General features: G+C 35.9%; 1 protein-coding gene across 3 annotated transcripts; it reads left to right on the top strand.

Annotated features, from left to right (window-relative positions):
• Positions 1 to 655: 655 nt before the first annotated feature.
• Positions 656 to 27,254, top strand: LOC111503780 (mediator complex subunit 15). 3 transcript variants are annotated; one of them, XM_023158179.2, is made up of 7 exons: positions 656 to 840; positions 1,619 to 1,758; positions 4,894 to 5,156; positions 15,862 to 16,135; positions 17,357 to 17,755; positions 19,538 to 19,832; positions 26,346 to 27,254. In XM_023158179.2, exons 1-7 carry the CDS (start codon positions 782 to 784, stop codon positions 26,776 to 26,778), a joined length of 1,863 nt encoding a protein of 620 aa, XP_023013947.2. In that variant the 5' UTR covers positions 656 to 781; the 3' UTR covers positions 26,779 to 27,254. The 3 variants fall into 3 exon arrangements, with proteins under 3 accessions (XP_023013947.2, XP_023013948.2, XP_023013949.2); XM_023158180.2 differs by lacking the exons at positions 656 to 840; positions 1,619 to 1,758 and adding an exon at positions 3,088 to 3,238; XM_023158181.2 differs by lacking the exons at positions 656 to 840; positions 1,619 to 1,758 and adding an exon at positions 3,135 to 3,243.
• The last annotated feature ends 4 nt before the right edge of the window (positions 27,255 to 27,258 follow it).

The following is a 27,258-nucleotide window of genomic DNA, read 5'->3' as shown; positions in this document are numbered from 1 at the left end:
TGACGCATGACAAATTCACGAACCTGTCCATTTGAAAAGACATAATTCAACTCGCATTCTTCGAAAATCAGGGAATATGAGTCACAGGCACTTTATTTTTACAGACAAGACCTAACGTTTTTCATTTAGTATGTCGTATGTTTTTTAATCTGCACTTGGTGCAACGCTTTCCTTTTTTCGCCTTGGACAACGACATTTACTTAAGTTGATGATAGAAGAATGAAAGAGGAACGTTAATGTCATAGACGTCACAACTATTGGATTGCCTTTTAGAAAAAGATGGAATGCTGTGCGTTAATTTTTCCTTTCTAACTGTGAGCCAAAGAAAGAAAAAGATTGTCTAAAATAAAATATTCCAGTCATATTTTATTTTATTTTTCACGGTCTCTCTCTAATATAGTCTAAGGAATAAATTTACAGTGACAGGAAGTCTAAGGTCACAGGCCGGAGCCATAGACATGACAACGTTGCTGATTATCGAGGCAATACATGACGCATCCAAATACTTCCCTCTATGATTCGATCATGCGCTCTGTGATTTATTACTAAAAATTGGGGCTAGTACGACTACTGGGTTTCGTAGCATTCTACTGTGCCTAGTCTATGTTATCATGTCTATGGCTGGGGCGCTATCGCTATGACTTTAGTAGTGTTTTTGTTCTTGTTCTATGTTTATTGTTTATGTATTTCAATTGAAAATTTTCTTATGTATCGTTTAAAGTGAAGGTATCGTAATTTTTTACCTTCTTTTTCATTCAAAATTGAGAACATTTCGGAAATCATGGCAGATGAGAATTGTTGGAGAACAAATTCTTTTAGACAAAGTATTGTTGCTAAAATGTAAGTAAACAGATTATTTTATAATGTGATACGATATTGAAGGAAAAGCAACAAATGAATGTTCCATTGCAATATCGCAGAAATTTAAACACTGTGCGATATTTCAAAAGTTCTTCGAACTAACATTTTTTTTTAATAGATTCAAAATTCGGTTTCCATTAACCATATTAAAGCAACCCTCAAAAGAAGGTATTTCAACTATACTTTACATCTTCTATGTGGGTGATATGATGTTCAATATAGTGAATCTAAGGAGTTTCTATTTACCCTTTTGAATATGCTGATGATGTGTTAAGAATACTGTGTCACACAAACAGTCGGTCATTATAGAATAAAACATGGAACAAGAAAAACTACCTTTCACTCAACTTTTGCCACAGAGTTTCATCTTCACACTTGCTGAACAAGTAGATGAAAATACAGTTGTATTACTTCTACACTCAGCCAAGATGTAACACTGTAAACCTTATTCAGACTATTTGGAATGAACTACTGGCTAATACCATGACGGGCATTTACCAGAACCTACTGCTTGGTACGTTCGGAGAGATGAATGTTCCGAGATTCTATTTCAGAATATTCATTTTATTAAACGTATGTATCTCTGCTTGATACAGTCTTCAGACTTATTTAGATGATAAGAAAACATGACATAAATAGATTTTACATGAAGGCACTGAGAACGCCTTGTCCAAGAACAAATAGACTTACACATATTACAATGGAAAAAATCCTGTATCTGAGTTTCTAATTAGGGTTTATATATTATTTATTTTAGCGATGAGGCAATACGTACTTCTGGAATGACTACGGCAAGAAATAGCCTTGAAATGGAAAACCATGTTTTTCAGAAAGCTAAAACGAAAGAAGAGTACCTTGGATTTGTTGCACGACTAATTTTGCATGTTCGAGAAATCAGTGAGTATAATAAAGAATGTAGAGCTGACATAATCAGTAATAAAAATACAAGTAGAAAACATTTTCAGGAAGCTTTCACTCATACATACTAAAAAGAAGAAAATAAATTTCAAATCAAACAAAAAATGAGGTGAATTTTCATTTTTCGCAAAAAAATATTTATTTATTCAGCAATTTCTATTTTGTCCCCTTCAAAGTAGTCCCCCTCAGATATAACACACTCGTGCCAGCGTTTTTTCCATCCTCAAAGCAATTCTGATATGCACTTTTTGGTCCTTGTGCTCTCTCGTCTATTCAGTTTTAATCTTCTCAATCGTCGCAAAACGCTGTCCTTTCATGAATCTCTTCAATCTTGGGAACAGGAAAAAGTCGCAGTGGGCCAAATCTGGTGGATACGGTGGCTGAGGCATGATTACAGTGTCGTTTTTGGCCAAAAAATTACGAACAGGCAATGACGAGGGAGCAGATGCATTATCGTGATGCAAAAGCACCAATTGTTTTTTCACAATACCAGACGTTTTCTTCATATTGCTTCTCGCAAACGACACATAACTTCTAGATGATACTCCTTATTGACTTATGACCGTGTGGCAAGAAATCCTGATGCACTATGCCATGGTAACTGAAGGAAACAGAGAGCAAAACCTTGACACTTGATTGAACTTGGTATGCTTTTTTTAGTCTTGGTATCCCTGAGCTCTTCCTTCGGGACAATAGGATATTGATTTCCATGTCATAACCATATACCCATCATTCTTCACCAGTTATGACCCTTTTGAGCAAATCTGGATTGCAGTTGACGTCATTCAACAATTCCTGAGCGATGATCATGCGACAGTGTTTTTGGACAAAATTCAAAACTTATCCCTGTAATAATAATACTGAATTCTGTTTGTATCAAACTCTAGTTTTTATTCATGAACTGAAAACAGATTTTCTTCGTTTCTGTTCTGTTTCACTTATTAAAAAATTTAATTTATATATGTACTAAATATGCCATATCTTTCAATTACCTCATGTAATTGTCAATAAATTGATGGATGTAGCCTTTACTACGTGGTAGGAAATCATCATGAATTGGAACTTTCTATGTTTTTTACCTCTAACTAACGTTAGTTACAAATAAAAGTTGTGAAAAACATAGAAAGTTTCAATTCTCATTTTTCATCATAAAATTGTATTTTTACTGTGAATTTTTCTTGTACTAAATAAACGATTATTATTATAAACTAAAGATAATAATATCGAATTTCAGATTTTTAGCTGCCAAAAAGTTTTCTATCAATGACCCTGTATTGTTGATAGTATTTTTTGGTTTGGGTGTGTTGGTTTTTTGTTTAGCACTATGTTTTCCTTTATGTTTTGTTATTGTTTTTATCGCTCCAATGAAGTCATATTCTGTCCAACAGATAAAGTACTAGTTTCAGTGAATTTATGGAAATATGAGGATTATGATTGGTAGTGAGTTTAGCTTATAAAGGTAAGGTATGGTAAGGTAGACAAGAATTAGTATTTTTCTCGAATAGTTCACTTCAAAAGACAGGCATATCAGTTGAAAATTCCTATTCCAACATCAAGTCTCGTAAAGGACTCTATTATATATAATGGAATAAAAGTTTTCAATAAAGTTCATCAGCAATAGCAGAAGCCGAAACATTTTTGAAATTAAAAAAAATCAAAGAAATAAACGTGGTCAAGTATTTGGGCATAATTATTGACATAATTTGGGCATAATTAAACTGGAATAGGGATGTTGATTATCTGACAAAGTGGGGAAGCTTATATATAAATTCCACCAGCTACAAAAGTTTCTTTTGAAAAACATACTCATATTAATTTACAAATCTCTAGCTGAATCACTTTTTTGGTTTGGTATTCTGATGTGGGGAGCAATGTATAAGAGTTCCTTGCAAAAACTGAACGTAATATAGAACTATATTCTGAAAATAATTTTGAAGAAAAAAAGATCATATCAACCTTATATATTCAGAAGATCTTAGTAATATTCGAACATTATATTTTATGTTTTTATATTTATATTTTATCTTTATTATTTAATTTGTTATTCAATTATGACTAACTATTATTTTTATTCTTAGTATGTATATAACATATATTACAATTATTGACTTACCATATGTACATTATGAACCGATAATGGGTTAATAAAATTATTATTATTATACTTTCATAGTTTATATATGTATGCATTCAAAAACAAAACATTTCATAATTATGTTCCCACAGTTTATATTACTAGAAGTGCAACAAACAAATTGCTACCCACTCCAAAATTCAATAAAAATATTTATCATCGCTTTCTAATTTATACACTACCTAAAATTTGTTTTGTGCTTGTTTTTTTTTTTCTTATATTCTCTATTTTGTATTTATATTGTTTATATGCCATTTGGAATTGTATATGATTCTGTAGGTTAACTAAAATAACTACAGTACCAGAAATAGGCAACAATTACGAACAACTGCTGTGAAGATTTCCGCTGGTCAGCAGAGTATTACACATCAAGGCGTCAAATTCTACAACTCAATTCCTGATTATCTGAAGACTCTTGGAGTGTTCTCTTTTAAAAAGAAATTGAAGGACTTAATATTTAGTGGTTATTTCCAGACATAGCATTAGTATTAATAGTATTAACGATCCTATGAGATTGATGCTGTTATATAGATTTATGTATGTGTATATATGTATGTATGTATGTATATATGTGTATATATTTTTCTGTTTTCTCTTCTTCAGTAGTATTAACATTACTGTGAGATTGATGCTGTGATAATTTTCTTTATCCTCTTTTCAAATTTTATATATCTAGAAAAAATATTTTATTTATTTTTTTAATTTGAGTAGCTTTTAATAATTGATGCTCATATTCATTTTCTTCTAATTGATTTATATATGTATCTTTTTTATGGCCTACATAGCTTCCTTAAACTCAAGGCCTTAACCATAATATGTACTATGTAGAATTTTAATCTCATATTTGTAGTTTACGCAATTTATGGAAAATAATAATAATAATAAATAGTAAATAAAGATATCAATAACAAAATGTTTGTCAACGAAATGTTTCTATGCTCTTCCGACAAAACATATATTCTGCTTTTTATAATTTCCAGAGACCAAACAGGGAGGTGGAATGACTGGGCCGGGTCCTGGTCAAGGAGGTCCTGGAATGCCGGATCCAATAAATGCTCTTCAAAATTTAGCAAGCCAGGGCACTCGTAATCCTTTGATGAATATGGGTCCTCAACCTGGTCAAATGGCAGGGCAACAGCAAGCGACAGCTACGAATCTCCTACAGACTCTTAATAGGGGTCCTGGACAACAAATGATGATGGGCAATATGCAAGGAAATATGACGGGTGGGATGTCGATGCAGGTGAGTAAACCTAATTTTCCTAGTTTATTTATTACGGTTATACAAAATTGGCATGTGGTGGAGTTTACAGTGTTGTCGTAACGTTGATGAAATACATGTAAATGATTTGGAATAGTAATGCGACCTGAGTTGCAACTGATTAATTTACTTTTGTTTATTATTATATTTTAATTAATGAAGGATTATATTGATGGTAATTGAAGGCCTCCAGTATTATTATAATCTGAGAAAGGAACAGAACTCAAAACATATAATGAGAGGTCTTTATTTCCCAAGAAAAAAAATTTATATGTAGTAAGTAGCTATACAGTGCATTTTTTAATACCAAATATTTATTATTTTCTGTTGTATATTCAATATTGAAGCGGGTTCAGTTTCGTAAACCTTGTGCTTCAAATAGCCCCATAAAAATGTCCAAAGGTGTCAAATCTGGCGAGCGGGCTGGCCATTCCGTAGGATCTCGACGGCCAATCCAACGACCGGGAAAAGTAGTATCCATGTAGTTTCCTACTTATCTGGAATAATGTGGTGGTACTCTATCTTATTGGAATACAATATCCATATCGAATTAATTAGGATTCGCTTCGACGATTTCAGTGATGAGAGGGTCAACAGTAGTTTCCAGCATATTCAAAACGTTAATTTTTTCTGGATATTGGGTATGTGTTTTCCGGAAAACGTGAGGGTTGGTGTCACTCCAATAACGGCAATTTTGTCTGTGAACATTGCCGTTTAAAAAAAAGTAAATTCGTCACTAAAACAAATATTGTGGAGATAGGTAGGATGCTTTGCAATGGTTTCCGTCATGATTTAGCAGAATTCTTTTTTTTTTCGATCTGGGTCATCTTCAGTTAATTGGTGTACCATTTTAATTTTGTATGGATGATACCTATTCCTCTTCAAAAGTCTCACTTGTGCTGTATTGAAAAAAGATTTGAATTTTCTTTAACAATACTGCAATCTAAAACTGTCAGTATCTTTCCACATTTGATTTTATTGGAATGTGTATGCTATTTAGGTTAAAAATTGTTTCTATGGTATTGAACCACAGTTCGGGTTCAGTCTTCCAGAAGGATGGTAAAGTGACAGATTTTGCACGATTGAATTCAGTTTCTGGCTCCATGCTGTAGTCTGGACTAGTTTGAATGATAGAACAACGATCTTTTTCTGTGGAAGTTGAAGGCGTAGTAACTGCTGGATTAAGTATAGGTGTAGACTCTTTACTCATTTGTTGAATAAGTTTTTCTATGCCTTCCATTCTTCTATTATTATTTTCGAGATTTTCAATCAGCTTATTACAAAGAATCTCTAGCTTGTTCACCTTTTCAATAACACTACCTTCTGCTTGAGATTCCTTAGATTTTTCCTGATTACTAATTTTGCAAAGAAGTTCTGTGAAATCAAAGTCTTGGGAATTTATCATTCCAGGACACTCCTTAAGAATTTCAGCCTCCAGCATTACTTTCATTTCAGGAACAGTTCCACCAGGATTGACATTGAAATATTGAAGTAGGTTAACTATCTGCTCTCGCGAAAGGTTTTGAAGTAACTTGACCATGGTTTTATCAAATGCGTAAGAACTATTCACTTCTTGGGGTCACCAATTGTAGTTTTTAAAACTTTTTAAAAAAGTTTTTGATTGAAGTTTTTATTAATTCTTTATTATATTTTCTAAACAAAATCATCTAAACAAACACATCTCCTAGCAACACCTACCATACTCCATTTGAAGGAAATTGTAGGGCACTACACGTCATTTTGTAGTAGGTGAAGATATTGACTTCATATTCTAGGGTTGTGAAGTATTTGTCAGGAGCTTCAAAATGATGTGTCACGGGACCCCCCCTTTCCATTTAATTTTTTTTCCAGAAAGCGCCCCCATCTTGAAAGTTTCATCTGTTAATTCCATTTCAAAATAAAGTATTCATCCATTAATTTCATTATCCCAAATTTCAATTTTTTGAGTTGACCCGTTCAAAAAATAAAAGGGGGAGGGAGGACATTGAAGAAATGCACTGTATAAGAGTTCACGAAAAAAAGTTTTCGAAAGTACGGGAAAATGCTGAAGATGGGATGGTGTTGTGAAACCAAAGTTATGTGTAAGTTATTTCCAGGCTATTGTGCTGCTGATGGGTTAAAGAGAAAATGACGTTTGTCTTTTTTGTATGTAAGAAAAAAACACATTATAAAATATTCTTGGCTTGTTAAACATTCAATTTATTGTAGGCGATGTAGTCAATGAATGTCTTTTCAACTGTTTATCAATGATCTGTTCTTATTATACGAGTACAAAGCTCTATTCTCCTCGATACCGGTTAATAATACTCAATACTCCAATGCGAAAATGATGATTTATATCGAATTCAAATCGGTGTAGATTTTAATTCATTTGCAATTCAAGAAACACATTATTGTGAGATTTTCACCTAAACACTTTTACAAAAGAGCAACATGTTTTTCTTTATATAATAGCATCTTCAGGAGTGTCTTTACTGTTTCATCAAACAAATTGCGGTCAACAACGGTTACAAGGTAGTTATTATCGACACCATTCTTTCCAAAAAAAACTACAAAAACAAGCAATAGACTAGGTCTAAATTCAAGAAACTATATCGTCCTCCGCTATAGGACATTGTCATATTTTGGTGAACCCACCAATAATATCGCTTGTGTTTTTACACGCTTTATATTAGCTTCACCAGTATGTATGTATGTATGTTTGTTTGTTTGCAACTCTTCTTTTCTGTTTGAATGCTCGGGATCTGTATTTGACAGAATTATCGACATTATTGCTTCATCTATTCTCGGGCAGATGGCGCTGTACGTAACCTCCTTGATATAATTCGAACTCAGTTTACATGTTTTTCTTCATTTGAAAAAAATATAATTTTTTATTAATACGTCATTTTTCTAAACAATATACGGCTGATTGATCCCAAAGTTTAGATAAAATAAATATAGTTTAAAAAGACTAAAAAACAACGCTTTTATAGCATACGAAACTGAAAAATGAAATTATCTAAGAACAATTCGTTCTCCCTACAGTGTAAAGAGTTGAGACTGGCCTGAACGAATTGTTCATAGATAATTTGATTTATAGCCAGTCTTCAAGTATGCCCACTGACTATATTTGAAAAATGAAAAATAAATATAGTTTAATAAACTAAAAAACACGCTGAAAAGTTAATTTTTTAGTTCGATGTTCTTTAAAAGCTTGTTTATTAGTTTTTTGTACTATATTTATTTAAAAAAAAGAAATGCTTTGACGTAGCTTGCAGAACAAATAATAGTTTAGGCAACTTTATTAAATACAATAAAGACAAAACTTCAGTGTCAGATAGATCAGGAGTATATAAGTTGACTTGTGGCTCTTGCCCAAAACTTTGTATTGGCCAAACGGGGAAAACTATTTCCCAAAGAATTGAAAAACATAGAAGTAGTATCTTGAATGGAAAGGCCTAATTTTCAGCTAATATACTTTTTATTTTTGTGTATTTTAATGTGGATTTATTGCTAACATTAACTTGATAGGACATGCCACTTTAGATAGATAATTTTAGAGGGGACTGCTGGGACACACGTTTTGTTGTAAACCATAGTTTGCTTAATTGAAAAACGTCTAGCCAGATAAAGTTCAGAAATGATTTTTCAAAAGTCTTCCTCAACAGATTGTACCTTGATTTATGTCTCAGATTTGGGAGATGATATTCATAAAGCAACCAATGAATTCTGTGTATTTGATGGTTTTTGTACGTGTGTTGGGGACAATAATATTAGGTTGTCGACTCATTTTTATGAGTCTACTTGAAACAGTAATATATCAGTGAATACTGAATACAATTTGATCTAACTAAGCGTCATTTGAATCAGTGGACTTTTGCCAATTACGTCAGCATAAAAATTGTGTGCTCGGTTTTTGATGAAATCGACGAAGACCGTTTTTGCCTGGTCCTGATTGGCAAAGGTTCTACCGGTGAGAAAATTATCGAAGTGCTTGAAAAGATGGTAGTCGGTTGGCGAGAGGTCTGGGGAGTATGGTGGCTGAGGCAGAACTTCGACGCTCAATTCGTTTAATTTTCGGACGATGATTTGTGAAACGTGCGGACGGGTGTTGTTGTGAAGCAGGATCGGACCTCTTCTGTTGACCAGGGCTTCTTGACATTTCCACTATATTTTTTAAACTATCAAAAACCGCATGGGAGCTGACACCCAGTTCTTCCGCCACCCCTTGCACCGTTTGTGATGGGTCAGACTCCACCAGGGTCCCCAAATCCTCGTCCTGGGTTACTGTAGGTCGACCACTTCGGGGCTCATATTCGAGGCTTAAATCTCCAGAACGCGTTTGTGGTGCAGCCTAGCACCACTGATGAGACCTGTGGTGGATCAAAAAAATGATGTCTGGTGTTGTATCAGAAATGCGTTGTGTTCGGGCTATAGTTTCTAATATTTTAATAATATTTTTTATAACGATTTTATTATAACCAACTCAGAAACACTCTACACGCGAGTTTAGATTGGTTTTGTTTTTTGTGGCGGTTGACTACTCGGTGTTTTGGTAGCAGTTCCGGGACTGATTTAATTTGAGAGTGAGGAGCAAGTGTTGAAAGTTTTTTACAACTTCTTATCGATCTGTTTGAGAATGATAAATGAGAAAAGAATCTGGCCAAATATGGAAAATAAGGAAGTACTGAGAAGACAATAGTTTACAATGGTTTTACACAGAAGAACCTTTGAAAAAATGAAAAATTTCGGCAGTCACCAACAAGGGTAGGTATTGGGGCACTAGAGAGTAGTTCATCAACAACAATTAGTATTTATGAAAAAGAAAAGCGATTTTTATTTTAGATTGCTGTTTTGTATGGCTTTATTGACCTAAAAATTAAAAACTATGTAAAGAAAGGGTGATGGTTGATGATTTTTTGGAAACTTTTCAAATATATGTGTACGAGGGTGGTTCTGAAAAGTTTTCAACCTCAATATGTAGATGGCAGCACTCGTGAATAAAAGCATTTAATTGTTCAGTCTGTTGACAGTTACTCACCAAAGTTTCAGCAACTTTGGACGCGCAGTTGTTATGTAACAGTCGTTTTAGTGAGTTGATGTGTTTTTATGAAAATGGACAATATCGAGTGTCGAGCTCTTATATAATATTTGTTTCTAAAGGCAATACGCCTAAGCAAATCAAAGATGAGTTGGACTGTGTCTATGGGGACTCTGCAACATCTTTTATCACAATGAAATTTTGGGCAGCTGAATTTAAACATGGCCGTAAGAGCTTGGGACACGATGAACGTTCGGGACGTCTAAAAACTGCAACTACCGACGACAACATCGCCAAAGTTCACCAAATGGTGCTAGACGACCGCCAAATTAAAGTGAGAGAGGTAGCAGAGGTTTGTCAGATATCGAATCAACATTTAGGCATGGGAAAGCTGTCCGCGCGTCGGGTGCCGCGTTTGCTCACGTTAAACCAAAAACATGTTCGAATGAACATTTCCAACGCTCTGTTGGCGCAGTTTAGGCGCTATAAATCCAAGTTTTGGCGCCTATTAATTACTGTTGATGAAACTTGGATACACCATGCAAAGTAAGAACCGGCTCCAAAAAAAGCAAAAACTGTTTTATCGACTGGGAAAGTGATGGCGACAGGAGCAAGTTCTGCTGAAGGCAGAACTTGCTGAAAAACGGCCACATTTGCAGAAAAAAAAATCCTCTTTTACCAAGTGTCACACCTCAGCGATTGCCATGGCGAAAATTCACGAATTACGGTTTGAACTACTTGACCATCCGCCTTACTCACCAGATCTAACCCCCGTGACTTATTTTTGTTCCCTCGAAGATTTTGGTCAAAAGAAGGGGCAATCAACTCCGTAAATATTTATTTTGCAGAAAAAAACACCGAGTACTATTTGGACGGGTTACAGACATGAGAGCATCGCTGGGAGAGTTGAAAGGAGACTAGGTTGAAACAAATTTGAAAAAATGTCTTGTAACTTTGTGAGGTCGGAAACTTTTCAGATCACCCCTCGTATGTGTATTTCAGCCATTTTTTATTCTTTTAGATACACATTTTTCAATAGATTTTGATAACTTCTTCTATTTGTAACTTTGATAAGTAATAATGATTTTTCATTTATATTCTTCTTTACTTTCAGACATGCCAAGATCTTGAACAGGATGTCGAGGATAGGAACGAGACGAGTGAATCTTCATCGGATATGTCAAATGAGGACGACGACGACGACGATGACGATGATTCAACTGACGAAAAATCTATTAATGAAAATGAAGATATCAAAGAGTCAGATATTATTGTGAGTCTAGAGATTAAAAGTTGAACATCAGAAATCATAGTAATTCTTTTTTTTTGTCAGGATCATAATGAGTCATCTGATACGTTTACCAAAAATGAATTGGATACACCTCAAGAAGACATGCCAGGCACATCTTCAAGTTATGTGTCCGGAGTAACACAAGGAAATAATGAAGAAACACCACCCAGAAAAAAGAGGAAAAGGAGAATAGTTGCAGTTCAAATGGTCTCTGAAACCATCAGAAATAAAGCGAGGATGGCTCGAATATTACAAATGAAAAATAGCATAAAACAGACTTACTACAAGGAAAAATTGAAATTGATGCAGAGAGATGTTGAGGCCAAGGAAAGAATAGCTGCTGCCTTGGAAAATATGACATTCCATTCATAATTCTTTCATTTATATTCATAAAAGTGCTGTGTTGTTACGTCCATGCGAGTTCCCAATAGTAATGACAATAATAATATGATTTCAATGAGCAAATTACAATGTAAATAGTAATTCTTCACAGGGCGAAGTTTACCCTGTAGCCACTCTTATTCTCAACTCTTTTTATGTTTTACTTTTTCATGAAATCATTCGAAATCAGAACTGAAAGCTACTTTAAATTTCTCTTTAAAATCATCTTACTATTTCAGTTGATTATTTTTTCACTTTCTTGATTTCCTCTCTGAAATATATACCACATTTGAACTTTCCGGTATATTCTTCGAATTCCAGTATATTTGCTTTTGCGTTCTAAAGCTATTTTAATTTGTTCTAGAGACTGGGTATACAATATTTTGTTGGACCGCTGTACCAGTGGCATACAGCAACGACCGTGGCGTAACAATATTTCCATTAATAATTCATTAGAGTATATTGTAAATATGTCCATATTTGTTTCGTTTATTTCTAGTTTGTTCGTGTATATTTTATGAAATAAATGCATTTATGAGATTTTAGTTTTGATTTCGATCATAATGTTAATGGTGAAGTTACAGAAGACAAGTTGAATAAAAGTCAAACAATTTCCTAGCTAATGTTTTATTTCAATAAATTAATGGATGTAGCCTTTAACTACGTGGTAGGTACTAGGAAGTTTCATTTTTCATAATATTTTATTTTTTTAAGAATCTGAAAATAAACTAAAAATGCTACGGCGAACAGTACGTAAGTTAGAAAAAAAATTGAGCTGAGTGAAAAATTAGTTTTAGCCTATGCTGTAATTTGCAGTTGGTGTTTGTGAAATACTTGGGAAAGTATAACTACCCAAGGGGGGTTATTTGCTAAAAGTTCTTGTACTGCTTTCATATCTGTATCTGCTGGGTAGGGAGGGTGAGTGTAGGTCCACAGCACTTAGGCCACATGTGAACCATTATACATGTTAGGGTTGATTAAACACAAACTTGGGTTCAATTGCATCACTAGTTGCCTGCAGCAGAGGTTGCGCAGTGAGTGTTTCTCGCCATAGGCTCAGCCTCAATCGACCCATTTCTACTTCGAGGTTTACACCAGCCGTGGGCAATCGTAACATGGCCATTAACGCAACCTCCTTAACATACTGGTTCAGAGGGGACAGACCAGTAATTAATTCCATTGCCTTGATTGGTGTTGTTCTCATGGCTCCTGTGATGTTTAAACAAGCCAATCGTTGTATTTGATATAATTTTTTGACGGCCGTTGCTTGTAGAACTTTCGGGAGGGATCAATCCCTCTTGATCCTCCCTAGCTACAGCCTTAGGCTCACAGTACTTCAGCCACATGTGACCCGTTGTAATCCTCCCGAGGAGTTGTCGTCCTAGGTCATTGCCCATCCTGTCCTTTCCAGGAAGGTGGACAGGTCACTATGAGACATCTCCTTTTCATCGGCAGGCGTAGGCCAAGACTCTCAATGGCTAGTCAGAAATTCTACTGTTGAGCGTAGGTTTCCTGGTCACCGCCAGGTATTTCTTCGGTGCCAGCTTCCAAGGGTCGCCCAGGGTGATCCTGGCAAGACTGGGATTGAGCATGGGCTTTCATACATTTAGATACTAATTACAATTGAGAACTTTCACAACCAAACACTGTGCAAAACGAATAGTGGAAGGAAATAGAAAAAGTTTCAGAAAACTGTCAAAAATGGTCAATTATTTACTCACGCAGTTCAAGTTGGGAGGAGAAGGAGGAGGAAGTACAAATAAGGAGGAGGAAGCTAAGGTGTTTATGACATGACAAAATAAATTACCCATTTTATATTGAAATTATTCCTATGTTTCTGAATTTTTATTGCCTCTATTTATTCTAGGATAGTAATTTTGAGTTTTATCGAGTATTACTGTACACGCACGAGTGTCCTTTGTGGGTTTCCTGAATTTGTTCAAATTGTTATTGACTGATCCTTGTACTGAAAATTGAATAAATTCATATTATTATATATTATCTCCGAATGAGATAATGTGGTGCTTTCTTTGTTGAGAACATGTTTGGCTACAGCTGATTTGTCGGTTTGTCCGAGTCGACAATTTCTCTTGTGTTTAGAGAGACGGGTCCCTACACTTCTTTTCGTGGTTTAAATGTAGACTGACCCGCAGCTACAAGGAATCCAGTATACCCTGAGTGTTGCTGAAGGTTCTCAGGGGTCCTTAGAACCTGACTGATAGTTTTTGTTGCCCTTAATATTGGTTTCAAGTCGTGTTTCTCTGGATTCTCCCAATCCGGTCTGTAACTTTTTTGACATAGGGAAAGAAAGCTTTTCTCTTGACCAGCCTAGCTGATGAGCTTGAATTCTCTTTCGCTGAACCCATTTCCTTTGAAGGCCTTTTTCAGGTGACTGAGTTTCTCAGGAAGACTCTCAGGTTCACAAATATATCGTGCTCTCTTATTCAACGTTTTGATTACCCCTCTCTTTTGTTGTGGATGGTGGTTACAGTTTTTGTTCAGGCACTATTCACTCTGTGGCTCAATGTACCATCTTCACGTCTGTTCACAAAAACATCCAAGAAGGCTGCTAGGATTTCTCGTTCCATTGTTAATTGGATTTTTGGGTTGAGAAAGTTTAGGTATGATAGAAAATTGTTCAGTGTTTCTTCACTATCTTGCCATACCACAAACGTGTCATCAACATAACGCAGCCAATAATATGAATGAATTTATTGATCCCAAGAAGCGTTACATGTTTATAGTAGGGACAACTCAACATACAAATTGAAAGAAAAAACATACTTTTACGTTTTCCCCCGTGGGTTGACCAATAATTGACTACACTGAATAATCAAACTTAACTTTATTTCATTTTAAATACAACAAACACTTCAACTATTATTTGAATGTCTATCGCCTTCCTAGATTGCTTCGCGTACGGCACTGTAGCTTCCACTTGATAGTGTAACTGTCTCGATATGCCAGCCGCCAGCGCTTAAATATCGTAATCGAACATCGTAGAATTTTCGCCGAAGTTCCATCGACATCGGTAGCATGACTCTCGCTGCTTCTCGAGCGGCGGGGAACATTGGGCATTCCCGCGCTCTTAGCTACGTCACGTTTGGTTTATGGTTACCAGTGGCGGCCGGCATTACTTTCTTTTGGGCATGATCTACAATAATACTAAGAATAATACAAAAACAAAACAAATAAAAATATGTGAAACTACAAAACTGTCGATCTATTTCAAGATATATTTTTTAGTTGAGTTTTGAATTTTGTATAATTCAATTTTTTATATTGTTAGGTATTTTGTTATATAAATTAACTCCATCATGAAGAATAAATTTATGACCAAGATTACTTTTGTGTGGTTGTGAAACTATATTTTGTATTTGCCGTATATTATGATCATTAATTGATTTCGGCGAAACATAGTACTGAATGTTTTTTATTATTCTTTACATCATATATGGTTTCACGGCCTCGGACAAACCGAAAAATCGGCTGTAGCCGAACATGCTCTCAACAAGGAAGACACCCACATTATCTCATTTGAAGATACAGTAATACTCGATAAAACTCAAAATACTATCCCAGAGTATATAGAGAGGTAATAGAAGTTCAAAAACACAGGGATGATTTCAATAGAAAAGAAGAGGCAATGAACATCAATAAAATATTGCTACCTGTTCTGGATTGTACGCAAACAAAGTCATATAATCCAATGAAGAGAAATCAAATCACGTCCACTGATAATAATATAAAACCAGCGTTGAATACCAGCATCTTAGTCACTGCGACGGTTACCACATTGCTTTTGATAATGTCTACCGCAGTTGTAGACGAAACGTCCGTCATCAAAATCTGTAGACCACGGATAAAAATAACGAAAAAAAGCTTTCACACAGTTATAATTATTATTCACTTTAAAACTATTTTAGGAAGAAAATGAAAAATGTCGATAATCAATAACATTTCGTTGCTAAAATTTGTCATTTTTTTTGCAGGATAGGCAAAATATTGGAATACCTCCAAATGGAGGACAAATGGGAGGAAATCAGATGAGTAACCAGATGGCAAATCAGATCAGGCTTCAGCAAATGCAAAGCAGCGGCATGAATCAAATGCCAAGCCATCTTGGCGGTCAATTACAAAGTCAGATACAAAATCAAATGGGCAATCAGATGGGAAATCAAATGGGAAACCAGATGCCAGGGCAGCTCTCTGGGCAGATGCAAATGGGAAATACCATGCCAAGTCAAATTCAAAATCAAATGATGGGTAAGTTTGCGTCATTGCAGTTGACTGCTTCTATGCTTATAGCAATTGAAAAGTGTAACTTCTAATTCTCCCAAGATCATGCTGAAGAGAGTCTATGTGCCTTTGCCAATGAGCTCATAAACACGCTAACAGCCATTACATGTGTTACTACAAAAACTATTACTTGAAAAGTGGCAGCAGTTGTATGGACCACGCTCAATTAACTAACAGTCTATGTGCTACTCAGCAATGGCGGATGAATGTATTGTTCTAAATCATTCCCTGAAAAAAATAACGCCGACCGCCGCTGGTTGGCCAACTCAGACGAAACATGACACAGACGATACATGACACAAAACACGTACAACACAAGACATAGACGACACATACAACACAAGATACAGACGACACACCCATGTCACAAGACACAGACGACACAAGACACACGTACAAGACATGACACAGACGACACACATACAAGACATGACACAGACGACACAAGTCACAAGGCACAGACGACACACACGTACAAGACACGACACAAGCCACGGACGACACAAAACACAAACGATACAAGACACGGACGACACAGAAGACACAAAAGACAGACTACACAAGATAAACAAGACACATACGCACAAGATACACGGCACAGACGACACACACACGACACAAAAAGACGGACGATGCAAGATATAGACGACACGGCACAGACGACACAAGATAGACGACGTACACGACACACACGCCGCTTCTTTGCCAAGATCGCGCTCAACTCTATTTGGGCTTCTCGATTGTTCTAGATGTCGCGTCGCTTCAAGATAGTTCTCTATCGGCATCCGGAGACTTTCATTGCGATATATAAACACCACCAACAGGCAAATGATGAAGTCTAGTTGAAAGTGCAATACGAAGTAAACTAATAAAGCGATGGACATATATTTTCACTCAGATCTCTAAATACAAAATGGAGTATTGCAATCTGAACTAATTTATTTCATTTTCTCAACCTTAAAAATCATTACAGAGAAGGGATGATTGCCATTGAACTCACTTAAGATTGAAATATATGATATTATATTTTTAATCCCTTTATTTTTATATTCAAGTTTCATTATTAGTTGTGACCCATAATCAATAAAATTCCACTTAGTACATGTAAGTAATAATTTTTTGATTGAAAAACATCATCCTTAAATTCGTATTCCACAAATAAAAGTGAAATATCATTCCAAATTGCAGGTAGTATGTCTCAGATGGGGCAGCAAAAACCTCAATCGATGATAATTAACCAGATCAATCCTAATTTTCCACGCCAACCTACACCGAATCAGATGTTCAACCAAAGTACATCTCCGTCTGTCCAATCACCAGCTGGTTTGGGAAGTCAGCCTCCGGTTGCATCGCCTGTTCTGGCACCTTCTCCGGGAGCTCCAATGAGCATGATGGGAGGCCCTCCAAGGTCTGTCGGTATGGCGCCTAGCCCTGGGAGTTCTTTGAATACACCCGGACAGCCCAATCCGAGTCCGTTAGGGGGGGGATCTTCGATGATAGACGATCAGGCGTACAGAGATAAGGTCAGGCAGTTGAGCAAATATATCGAGCCGCTGAGGAAAATGATAGCAAGAATGGGAAATGAAGGTAAAATTAATATTTGAAAGTTGTTTGTGCTCGGGCAAGCAAGACAAATAAAAAGTTAGTTTATTGAGGAGAAATTCACATCTACATACATGAAATTGGTGATTGCAACATGGACTTGATGAAAGTCTTCCAGAGAAGAAAGAGAAAAGCGCTTTTTTTTATTCAAAATTGGTTTTATTCATCAACGTAATCTCCATCAAGTGCCCCACAATCATTCCAGCTCCGCTCTAACATTTCAATACTAGTTTTGTAGAACTATTTATTTTTGCCTCAGAATAGGCCTCATTTTCAGCAATGACCTCTTCATTCAAGCGAAATTTCTTACATGTGAGCATTTTTTTTGAGGTCTGCCAAGAGCCAGTAGTCGCTGGGAGCCAAATCTGGCGAATACGGTGGATGTGGGCGCAATTCGAGAAGTAAAATTCATGTAGTTTTGTCATTGTTTTGATTGACTTGTGACACAGTGCTTGTCTTGATGAAACAAAATTTTTTTCTTTGCCTTATGCGGTCGTATTTTGCAATTTTAGCCCTCAAACGCTCCAATAACTCTATATAATATTCTCTGTTGTCAAGATAGTCAATGAATATTACACCTTGCAAAATTGGTGTGCTTTCGGGCACTTTGGACGAGTTTCACCAGTTGCTCTCCACTCTGATGACGATCGTTTCGATTCCGGAGTGAAGGGATGGATCCATGTTTCATCCATTGTCATCCTCGTTAGTCCTTAGCTCGCACAAGTTTCTCAACTTCTGAGAGTTGTCGTTCGTATGGGGGCGACAGCTGATTAAAGGAAAAACAGATTTTAAAACAGATTGAACAGATATCGATGCAAAAATTCTGTTTTGTTATGTTCAAACAAGACAAACACTGCTCAGAATCATCAAAACATTCTTGTTTTTGGTTAACAGTGATCTCGCGTGGCACCCACTTTGAACAGAGCTTTCTCATAGTCAAATGCTCATGCAATATAAAGTGAACACGTTCTTTTGATATCTTTACAATATCAGCTAACTCAAGCCACTTCACTTTTCGATCATTCAAAATGATTTTGTGGATTTATTTTATGTTTTCTGGTGTTACTGCCTCATGTGGACGTCCACTGTGTTCTGCATCATCGGTGTCTCTTCGACTACGTTTGAAGTCAGCAAACCAAAGTTTAATTGTTGTTTCTGATGGAGAGGAGTCCTTATAAAAAACGGTACTTTTTTACATAAAGAAGCAGTGTAAAGTTAAAACACGAAATTGTTTTTAATCTACTGTTTGAAAATAACAAAAGTAGTGTCACTCTTAGCACAATAACTCACAAACTTATGAGTCGAATATCATGAAATTTCAACAGCTTTCTTTGAAAGTTGATACTAACTCAAAAGACGGTAACTACAATAAGACTAGTGCCATCTATGTGTTAGGCCCGAAACTTTCAGCCCATGTAATAAAACTTTACCCTTTCCTACCACCCCTTATTTTTTGTATATATTCATCATTTCCTTTGATGTTTGATTTAATTTCGGTCGGTCGGTAGCCAGGAGGTTCGACGTGGGTGCTTTATTCACTCACTCGAATTGACTGCCGTGTTGGTTGGTGGTTCAACCCCTAGTCTGAAAGATCGATTTTCAATTGCTATGTCCAACCCGTGTTAGGAATCACACGTTAAAAGTAAGACCTCGTTGATCCCTATCTCGCACAAGTTTTGACTTCTGAGAGTTGTCATTCGTAGGGGTGCGACAGCTGGTTAACGGAAAAACAGTCTTACAGATTGAGAATTCATTGATTGATTTCAGATGGAGAAAACTTGAGCAAAATGAAGAAACTTCTAGAGATACTATCGAATCCTCATCAGCAGAGAACGCCTTTGGATATTTTGAAAAAATGTGAAATAGTATTGGAAAAGATAGATTTTCGAAGAGGAGACGGAACCGGACCCGCTTCCACACCCCAGACGCAATCCAAGGAACCTCATGTTTTCCACGCTTTATTAGATGCGATCAACAGCAATCTTCACAGCCCTGTCATAAATCATACTTTGCATCGCACTTTTGGACCTACTCTTGATGCACTCTTTGGACCAGAAATAAAGTACGTATGGAACTTGAGAACTGATAATCTTAAAAAAAGGGTTTATTGTCTAATAGGAGTAATACAAGACAAATATAATGAAGTTTACAGTTATGAATAAGTATAAGTAAATAGAATACAACGACAGCATATACAATTAGTAGACTAATAGAATAGAGAGAGAGAGAGAGAAAAGTACTTTATTGTTCATGAATAACATCATGGTTACAAAGTTAAAAAAATTAAAAAAAAAAATATATAAAATATACATAGCACTGATACCAGAGAAAATATGTCAACAACAATTAAACTTGCTAATAAAAGGTAACATGTCACACTTGATACTATATAAATCTACACAACTATACATAATAAAAGATGAGCAACACTATGCGACATATGGAAATTAAATAAGGATTATTCTAGTGTTTCACTAAAGTATTCATTCAGACTGTAATAGGCTCTGTCTAATAATAGATTTTTTACTGCACTTTTGAATTTATAGAAGGATCCAATGGTTTTTATTGCAAGTGGTAAGTGATTATATATTTTGCCACCTTTGTAGATAAAAGAGTCATATACAAGAGACGTGGTAGGCAGTGGGAGTTTGATGTCATTACTTTGCCAAGTTATGTAATGTGAAGAATTTGAACCAAATTTATTCAAATGTTTTTTTACAATAAGTACCGTTTCTAAAATATACAATGCTACTACAGTTAGAATTTTATGAGATTTAAATAGAGGTTTACAGTGGTCGTTAAATTTAGCTTTACACATGTACCTAATGGCACGTTTTTGTAAAATGAATATGCTATTGAACAGAAAATTACAGCAACTGCCCCAAAATGGAATGCCATATCTTAAGTGTGATTCAAATAATGAATAATATACAATTTTAGCTAACTGCATAGCAACCGGAAGATAATTTTTTTTAAGAACAGTCAAGTGATTATCAAATTTAAGTCTATCATCAATTAGTATTCCCAGTGTTTTCACAGTACCTATATTTCCAATATTCTTCGAGTTAATATTTAAGTCATCAAAATTACATTTGAAAGTCATCAAATTGGTTTTCTGTATATTGAATGAGAGACGATTCGATTCACACCAGATGAAGACTTTTGTTAAATCGTTCTCAACTTGTATTTTGAGAACATCAGTGTCTTTATTATGCCAAATAATAGAGATGTCATCGGCAAATAGAGTGAATTTGCCCGAGATTTTGATGTATGTTAAATCATTTATGTAAAGTAGGAATAGAATTGGTCCGAGGACGGAGCCCTGAGGAACCCCGCAATTGACTTTTTCCATACCCGAGCATTCTGTAGTTTTGACCATTTGTTTTCTTTTTGATATGTATGATTGAATCCACTGGTAGGAAAGACCCCTGAAACCATAGTAGTGAAGTTTTTGCAGCAGAATTTTATGATCAACCCAATCAAATGCTTTAGACAGATCACAAAACACTGCCGCAACCCCTTCGCCACCATTGATTCCAGTGTAAATTTCAAAAAGTGTGTGAAAAATTGCATCAGTTGTATTTCTTTTATTTTGGAATCCAAATTGTGCAGTACTTATAACTTTGTGCTTTTCTAAAAAGTTAAGGAGTCTATTTTTCACTAATTTTTCTATTATTTTCGCAATAGTGGGAATGATGGCAATTGGACGGTAGTTGGCTGAAACTTCGGGGTCCCCTCCTTTAAATAATGGAATTATTACAGAGGTTTTAAGTTGGTGAGGAAATAGACCAATATGGAAAGATTTATTAATCAGGTGAACCAGAATTGATAATGTTTCATCAAGTAGACTTTCTATAATACGGATTGATATTTCATCAATACCGGATGTTTTCTTATTTTTAATATTTGAAATAGTTAATTTCAGTTCTTGGAGATCACTGTCATACAAAATGAAAGTTTCATTAATTTGATGATATTTTATATGAATAAAAAGATCTTCTATGGGATTTAGACTATTACTAAGCTGATTAGAAATTGTACAAAAGTAATTGTTTAAAATATCCGGGGAAATAGGTATTTCATTTATCTTGCACTGGTGACCCCTGAGGTCATTAATTATTTGCCAAGTTTCTTTACTTTTGTTTTCAGCTTGAATTATTTTATTTTTATAGTGGATTTCTTTAGCAAGTTTAATAGTGTGCCTGTAAATTGAATGATATTTCAAGAAATAATTGTGAAATTCATTGTCATTTGTAAATTTTCTCAAATAATGTAGACATCGTAAATTTATGGATGAAGTTTTTATGCCCTCAGTGAGCCATTTTTTTTATGTTTCAACTTTTTCACGGGGAATGACTCATCAAAAGCGATTAAAAGATAATTATAGAACTCCGTAAATTGGTTTTGATCATCTAGAGATAGAATGTTGTTAGAATAGTATATTAAACAAACACTGATACAGATGTTCTACAGATGTTAATCTTCATAAAGCAATGATTTATACGAAGGCACTGAAGTGTCACAGCCATAAAAATAAACTTATTCCACAGCTGAAACTACTCTTTCTTCTCCAACATGAATTTGATCATTTGTTCTCTAGTACGCAAGTAATATAAACATCCGGTTAATGGCCGTAGATGTAGGTGGTCGGTTCGATGTGGGTACTTTGCTCCACCCGCTCAATCGACCGCTGTGCGAATCGGTGGTTCAAGCCGCAGGCTGGACAATCGATTTTCACTTGCTATCGTCCAACCCGTGTTAGCAATCATAAGTTAAAAGGTAAGAACTCGTTAGTCCTTAGCTCGCACAAGTTTCTACTCTTGAGAATTGTCATTCGTAGGGGAGTGACAGCTGGTTAACAGAAAAACAGATTTTGAACAGATTTTTTTCATCAAAATTGAACGAGTATAATTTATCTCTTATTCCAGACCAACTTTAAGTGCAGTGAAATGCAAACAAGTAAAATTCCATACATTCATATTACCGGCTCAATTTGCATCAAGTGTTACAAATCTCATTACAATTATTACACCTTGTGCTGATTGGTGATTTTGTGAGAACATTTGTTCTCAGAAACTTGAATTGTTCCCATTAGCGATTTGCGGTACCTTGAAATTCTGCTGGGTTAGTAAATCAGGATAATCAATAAGATTATAACTCAGTTTCTATGTTCCATATAATTACGAACAATTTGTACTGAAAAATATCCTGTGAAAATGAAATCGTCAAAATCTATTCCAGTTTCTAAAAATGAAGGAACAGTATTGCAATGTTTGTATGCAAAGCCAATTGGCAAGGATCGTTGATGACTGTTTCAATTCATGGCTCAGTACCTTTCTAGAAATTATAAATTCCCTTACTGATAGTCAAAATGACTCTGACCTAAGCAGGGCTTTTGAAACGGTAAACCATAGAAGAGCGTGGGATTCGATGAAGACGACGAAGGCCGTTTTCGCACGGTCCTGATTGGCGAAGATTCTATGAGTGAGAATTATTGATGGAAGTCTGTTGGCGAGAGGTCTGGGGAGTATGGTGGGTGAGGCAATTGGTTTAATTTTGTGAAACGTGCTGACGGGCGTTGTCGTGGAGCAGGATCGGACCTCTTCTGTTGACTAGTGCCGGCTGCTGCTGATGCAATTTTCGGCGCATTTCATCGATATTCTCACAATATAGGACTCTGCTGTAATGGTTTGGCCAGAGGTTGCAGAAAGTTGAAGTAAATAATGCCAGCCGCTGACTACCATACAGTAACTATGGTGCTTAGGTCCTGAACGTTTCTTGTTGTCATAGAGGATCCACTTGTCTTGCAGAAAAGGGCTATCAGGTACTTATGTGAAGCGAAATGTCGGGATATATGTAAACCCCTTTTTCGAGAAAATAGAATCCTTACGGTCATTTCTATATTTACATTGGAAACCGTGTCAATTATACACAAAAATAGAGAGAACTATGAATCTACAGCTACAGCCACATACCACACAAGGCGGTCAAATGAACTGAATTTACCAATTCCAGAAACATGTTTGGTTCAAAACTAGTTGATATATAATGGAATTAGGATATACAATAAACTTCCCAATGAAATCAAAGAGACTCCTTTTATCATATTCAGAAAGAAATGTACAAAACTATTAGGTGATAAAGCCTATTATGACCTACAAGAATATTTTGACGATGCCCTGTAACTTAGAATGTGTGGAAAATGCGATTGTACTGTGTGTGAAAAACATATTTTCATTCGTTGTCCTAGTTCTTGTCATGTAACCTTTACATATGTATGTATATATAGTTTATATTTTATTTAAATCATTTACATTTTATACTTCACATCTTATATTTCATGTTTGTATTGATATTTATTTATGACATTGTGTTTGTAACAAAAATGTTATTCTTATACAATAAACATATTATCAATCAATCATCACACATGACGATCCGATTCAAAAAGAATCGTTTTGATTGCGTAAAAGCAAAGAAAAACAGACATTGAAAGGTGACAATTTCTGTCGATTGTTCAAATTGTGGGGCACCGACTTTGCAAGCTCTTTGACCTTCCCAATACGTTTTAAACCATCAAAAATCGCATGGGAGCTGACGCCCAGTTTTTTCACCATCCCACGCTCCATTTGTAATGGGTCAGTCTCCACCAGGGTCCTTGGGAGCTGTCCGACTTATCCATTTAGTCCAAGTCACCAGAAAAGACTGCAGCTTCTTGGGCTTATTGCGTTTATTCTCCCATCTTCTCATGACAACCATTCCATCAGTCTCGTTCCCTGTACTAGTTTGTACAGGTTCTGTGTTGGATGTTCGTTATATTCTTCTGGATGTAATTTCGTACGTCCATATATTGCCTGGCTTGTGTGATTCAGTGCATAATCTGAAGCTGAGGTCTCCGTTGTACAGCCCCATTTTATTCAAGTGTCCTCTAAGCGAATAATGACCGGTTAGTAACCCTGTAATTATTCTGAGCCGATCCCTACTAAATTGAAGTAGTTCTTCGGTTCTTTTGTCGGACGGTTACCTAATGAAGGTTCCACTGTGTTTGTTGCCAGGTACTTTTGTCCAGTACTCTGTTTGCTTTTTATTGGTCCATGTCCTAATCTGGTTTCGTATCAATGATTTTGGTACCCCCAGAGCTGGTTCAGGACCTATATATGAAGTTGATGATCCGTGTCTAGTGCATTCATCAATTTTATCATTATCTGTGATTCCTGAATTCCCCTGACACCCAGTACAAAGTTAATTTGTTCCTGTTTGCAAGTTCAGTCAGTTGTTCATGGCATTCCCAGACCAGTTTTGATGTCACCTTCAGGTTTGTCAGGTTTGCACCTTGCCTAGTTTGTTGATGGCGGTCGCCTGCTTTATCTTTGGCCACCAGACCAGAGATGCGTATGTTATCATGGGTTTAACCACCATCGTGTATAGCCAATATCCCATGTCTGGTTTTAGCCCCCATGTTTCTTTCCTCTTTATCCTGTCCAAGGTTCCAGGTCAGTTTGGAATCTAGAATTACTCCCAGATATTTAACCTCCCCGACACTTGTATTTCTTCACCTCGAAGTTTTAGAGGTCCGAGACCCTCCTTTTTAGTCCTCTTGGTGAATGCTACTATGGTCGATTTGGATGGGTTTATGTTAAGCCCTTCTTCTTCGGTCCATTATGTTATAATATTCAGGGCTTGCTGCATGCATCTCTTCACTACATTATTATATTTACCCTGGACTAAGATAACTAAGTCGTCTGTATAGCCCAGTGCTTTATACCTATTGTGGTCCAAGAGACATAATAGCTCGTCCATTACAAGGCTCCATAACAGAGGGGATAGAACCCCGCCTGAGGACAGCCCCTTGTTACCCGTGCCACGACTGTTTCCCCCATGATGGTTGTTTATACCAATCTTCCCCTAAGCATGCAGTCTATCCACCTACAGCTTGTCTTGTCGATCCCTCTTCTCCTCGACGCCTGGATGATTGATTCTAACGACGTATTGTGAAATGCGCCCTCAATGTCCAAGAAAGCAGCTAAAAGTACTTCCTTGTTTTTGTAAGTATGTTCTACTTTTTCTACCCGACATAGAGAAGTTTCTGTTGACATACCTGACCTGTGTGGACCTGGATTACTGTAGGTCGACCACTTCGGGGCTCATCTTCGAGGCCATAATATACGGAACGAAATTTCGCAAACCAACGTCAAACAGTGCGTAATTATTGTTAAATACCTGGTTAATTTTTCGGGCTGTTTCGGCATCATATATAATGAGCTAAAGAGAAGCAAAAATGAAAACAAAACTCATGACATTGAAGCAAACAAAACTTTTGCAACAACCTAATATTTGTGCTTGTGATGCACTGTTTGGAACCTTTGATGTAGTAATGAATATTCCTGGAGTTTAATCTTTATCTTGAAGATGATCACTTGGTTATTGAAACACGTGTTGAGGTGTTGAAAATAACGTAAAAAACTCCAGTAATATTCTAATATTCGTGCCTCAAGTTCTGTAAACACGTAATGTTTTATTATGAAAACTGACCAATCAGTTGTGGCTTTAATTACCAAGTCCATTTTAATTTCAGGTTGGTACCACCACTGAAGAAAATCAAAGTTGAGGAACCCACAGGTGATATTCCAGACGTCCTTCAAGGGGAAATCGCTCGCCTGGACCCCAAATTCAAGGTTTCACTGGATCCAAATCAACAACCGGGCTCGAAATCTATCCAACTGATTTGTTGGTTAGACGACAAACATCTCCCGTGCGTCCCGCCTATTTCGTTGGTTGTACCGGAGGATTATCCAAAAATGTCACCTACTTGTAGTGTAGCTCCGAACGAATACAACGCTACCGAATTTTTATCGAAAGTTCAAATCAACCTATTTTCGAGAATTAAGAAACTTCCCCAGTATTTTTCTGTGTCGCATGTTCTTGATACTTGGGAAATGAGTGTTCGGCAAGCAGCTGCTGGTTCGACTAAGCAAATGGACACTCTGGCTGTGATGTTGGGACTATGATTTGTGGAAATAACTGCTCAACTACGAAAAGTATGGCACAATTTGGGTCGATTTTACTGGAATTTCAATATCTTCGTGACTTGTTAGTCGTTACTCATGATATCAACTACTGTTTCATCTGTATATTTCTCTGTCACTTCATGAACGAACATCATTCAAGTACTTTTATTTAAATGTAGAAGTATTGTTTTTTTTTTTTTCAAATAAGCGTATCTACAAAATTTTAGGTTAGCGGCCTAAAAACATCTTTAGATTGTGCCGTACTTTATTTTTAATTTTTTTTTATCATGTTATGACAATGTAGAATGATGAAAATATTTTTAAAATGTATTTTACCCACCATCTGTCATTGTTATTTATATTTTTTTCTGTTAGATATTTTTCAATTATATGAAGTTTTGAACCTTGTTCTCAGGAATTATTCAAAATATGTGCTGTACGTTTCCACTTTTCCAGGAATACATTTTATTGAATGATGAA

This window comes from Leptinotarsa decemlineata, unplaced genomic scaffold (genome assembly GCF_025532065.1).
Source record: "Leptinotarsa decemlineata unplaced genomic scaffold, Ldec_3_MD MMD2_tig00000882_RagTag_RagTag, whole genome shotgun sequence".
Classification (NCBI taxonomy): Eukaryota; Metazoa; Arthropoda; class Insecta; order Coleoptera; family Chrysomelidae; genus Leptinotarsa; species Leptinotarsa decemlineata.
The sequence above is the reverse complement of the archived record's forward strand: the minus strand, read 5'-3'. Positions and strand labels throughout refer to the sequence as shown.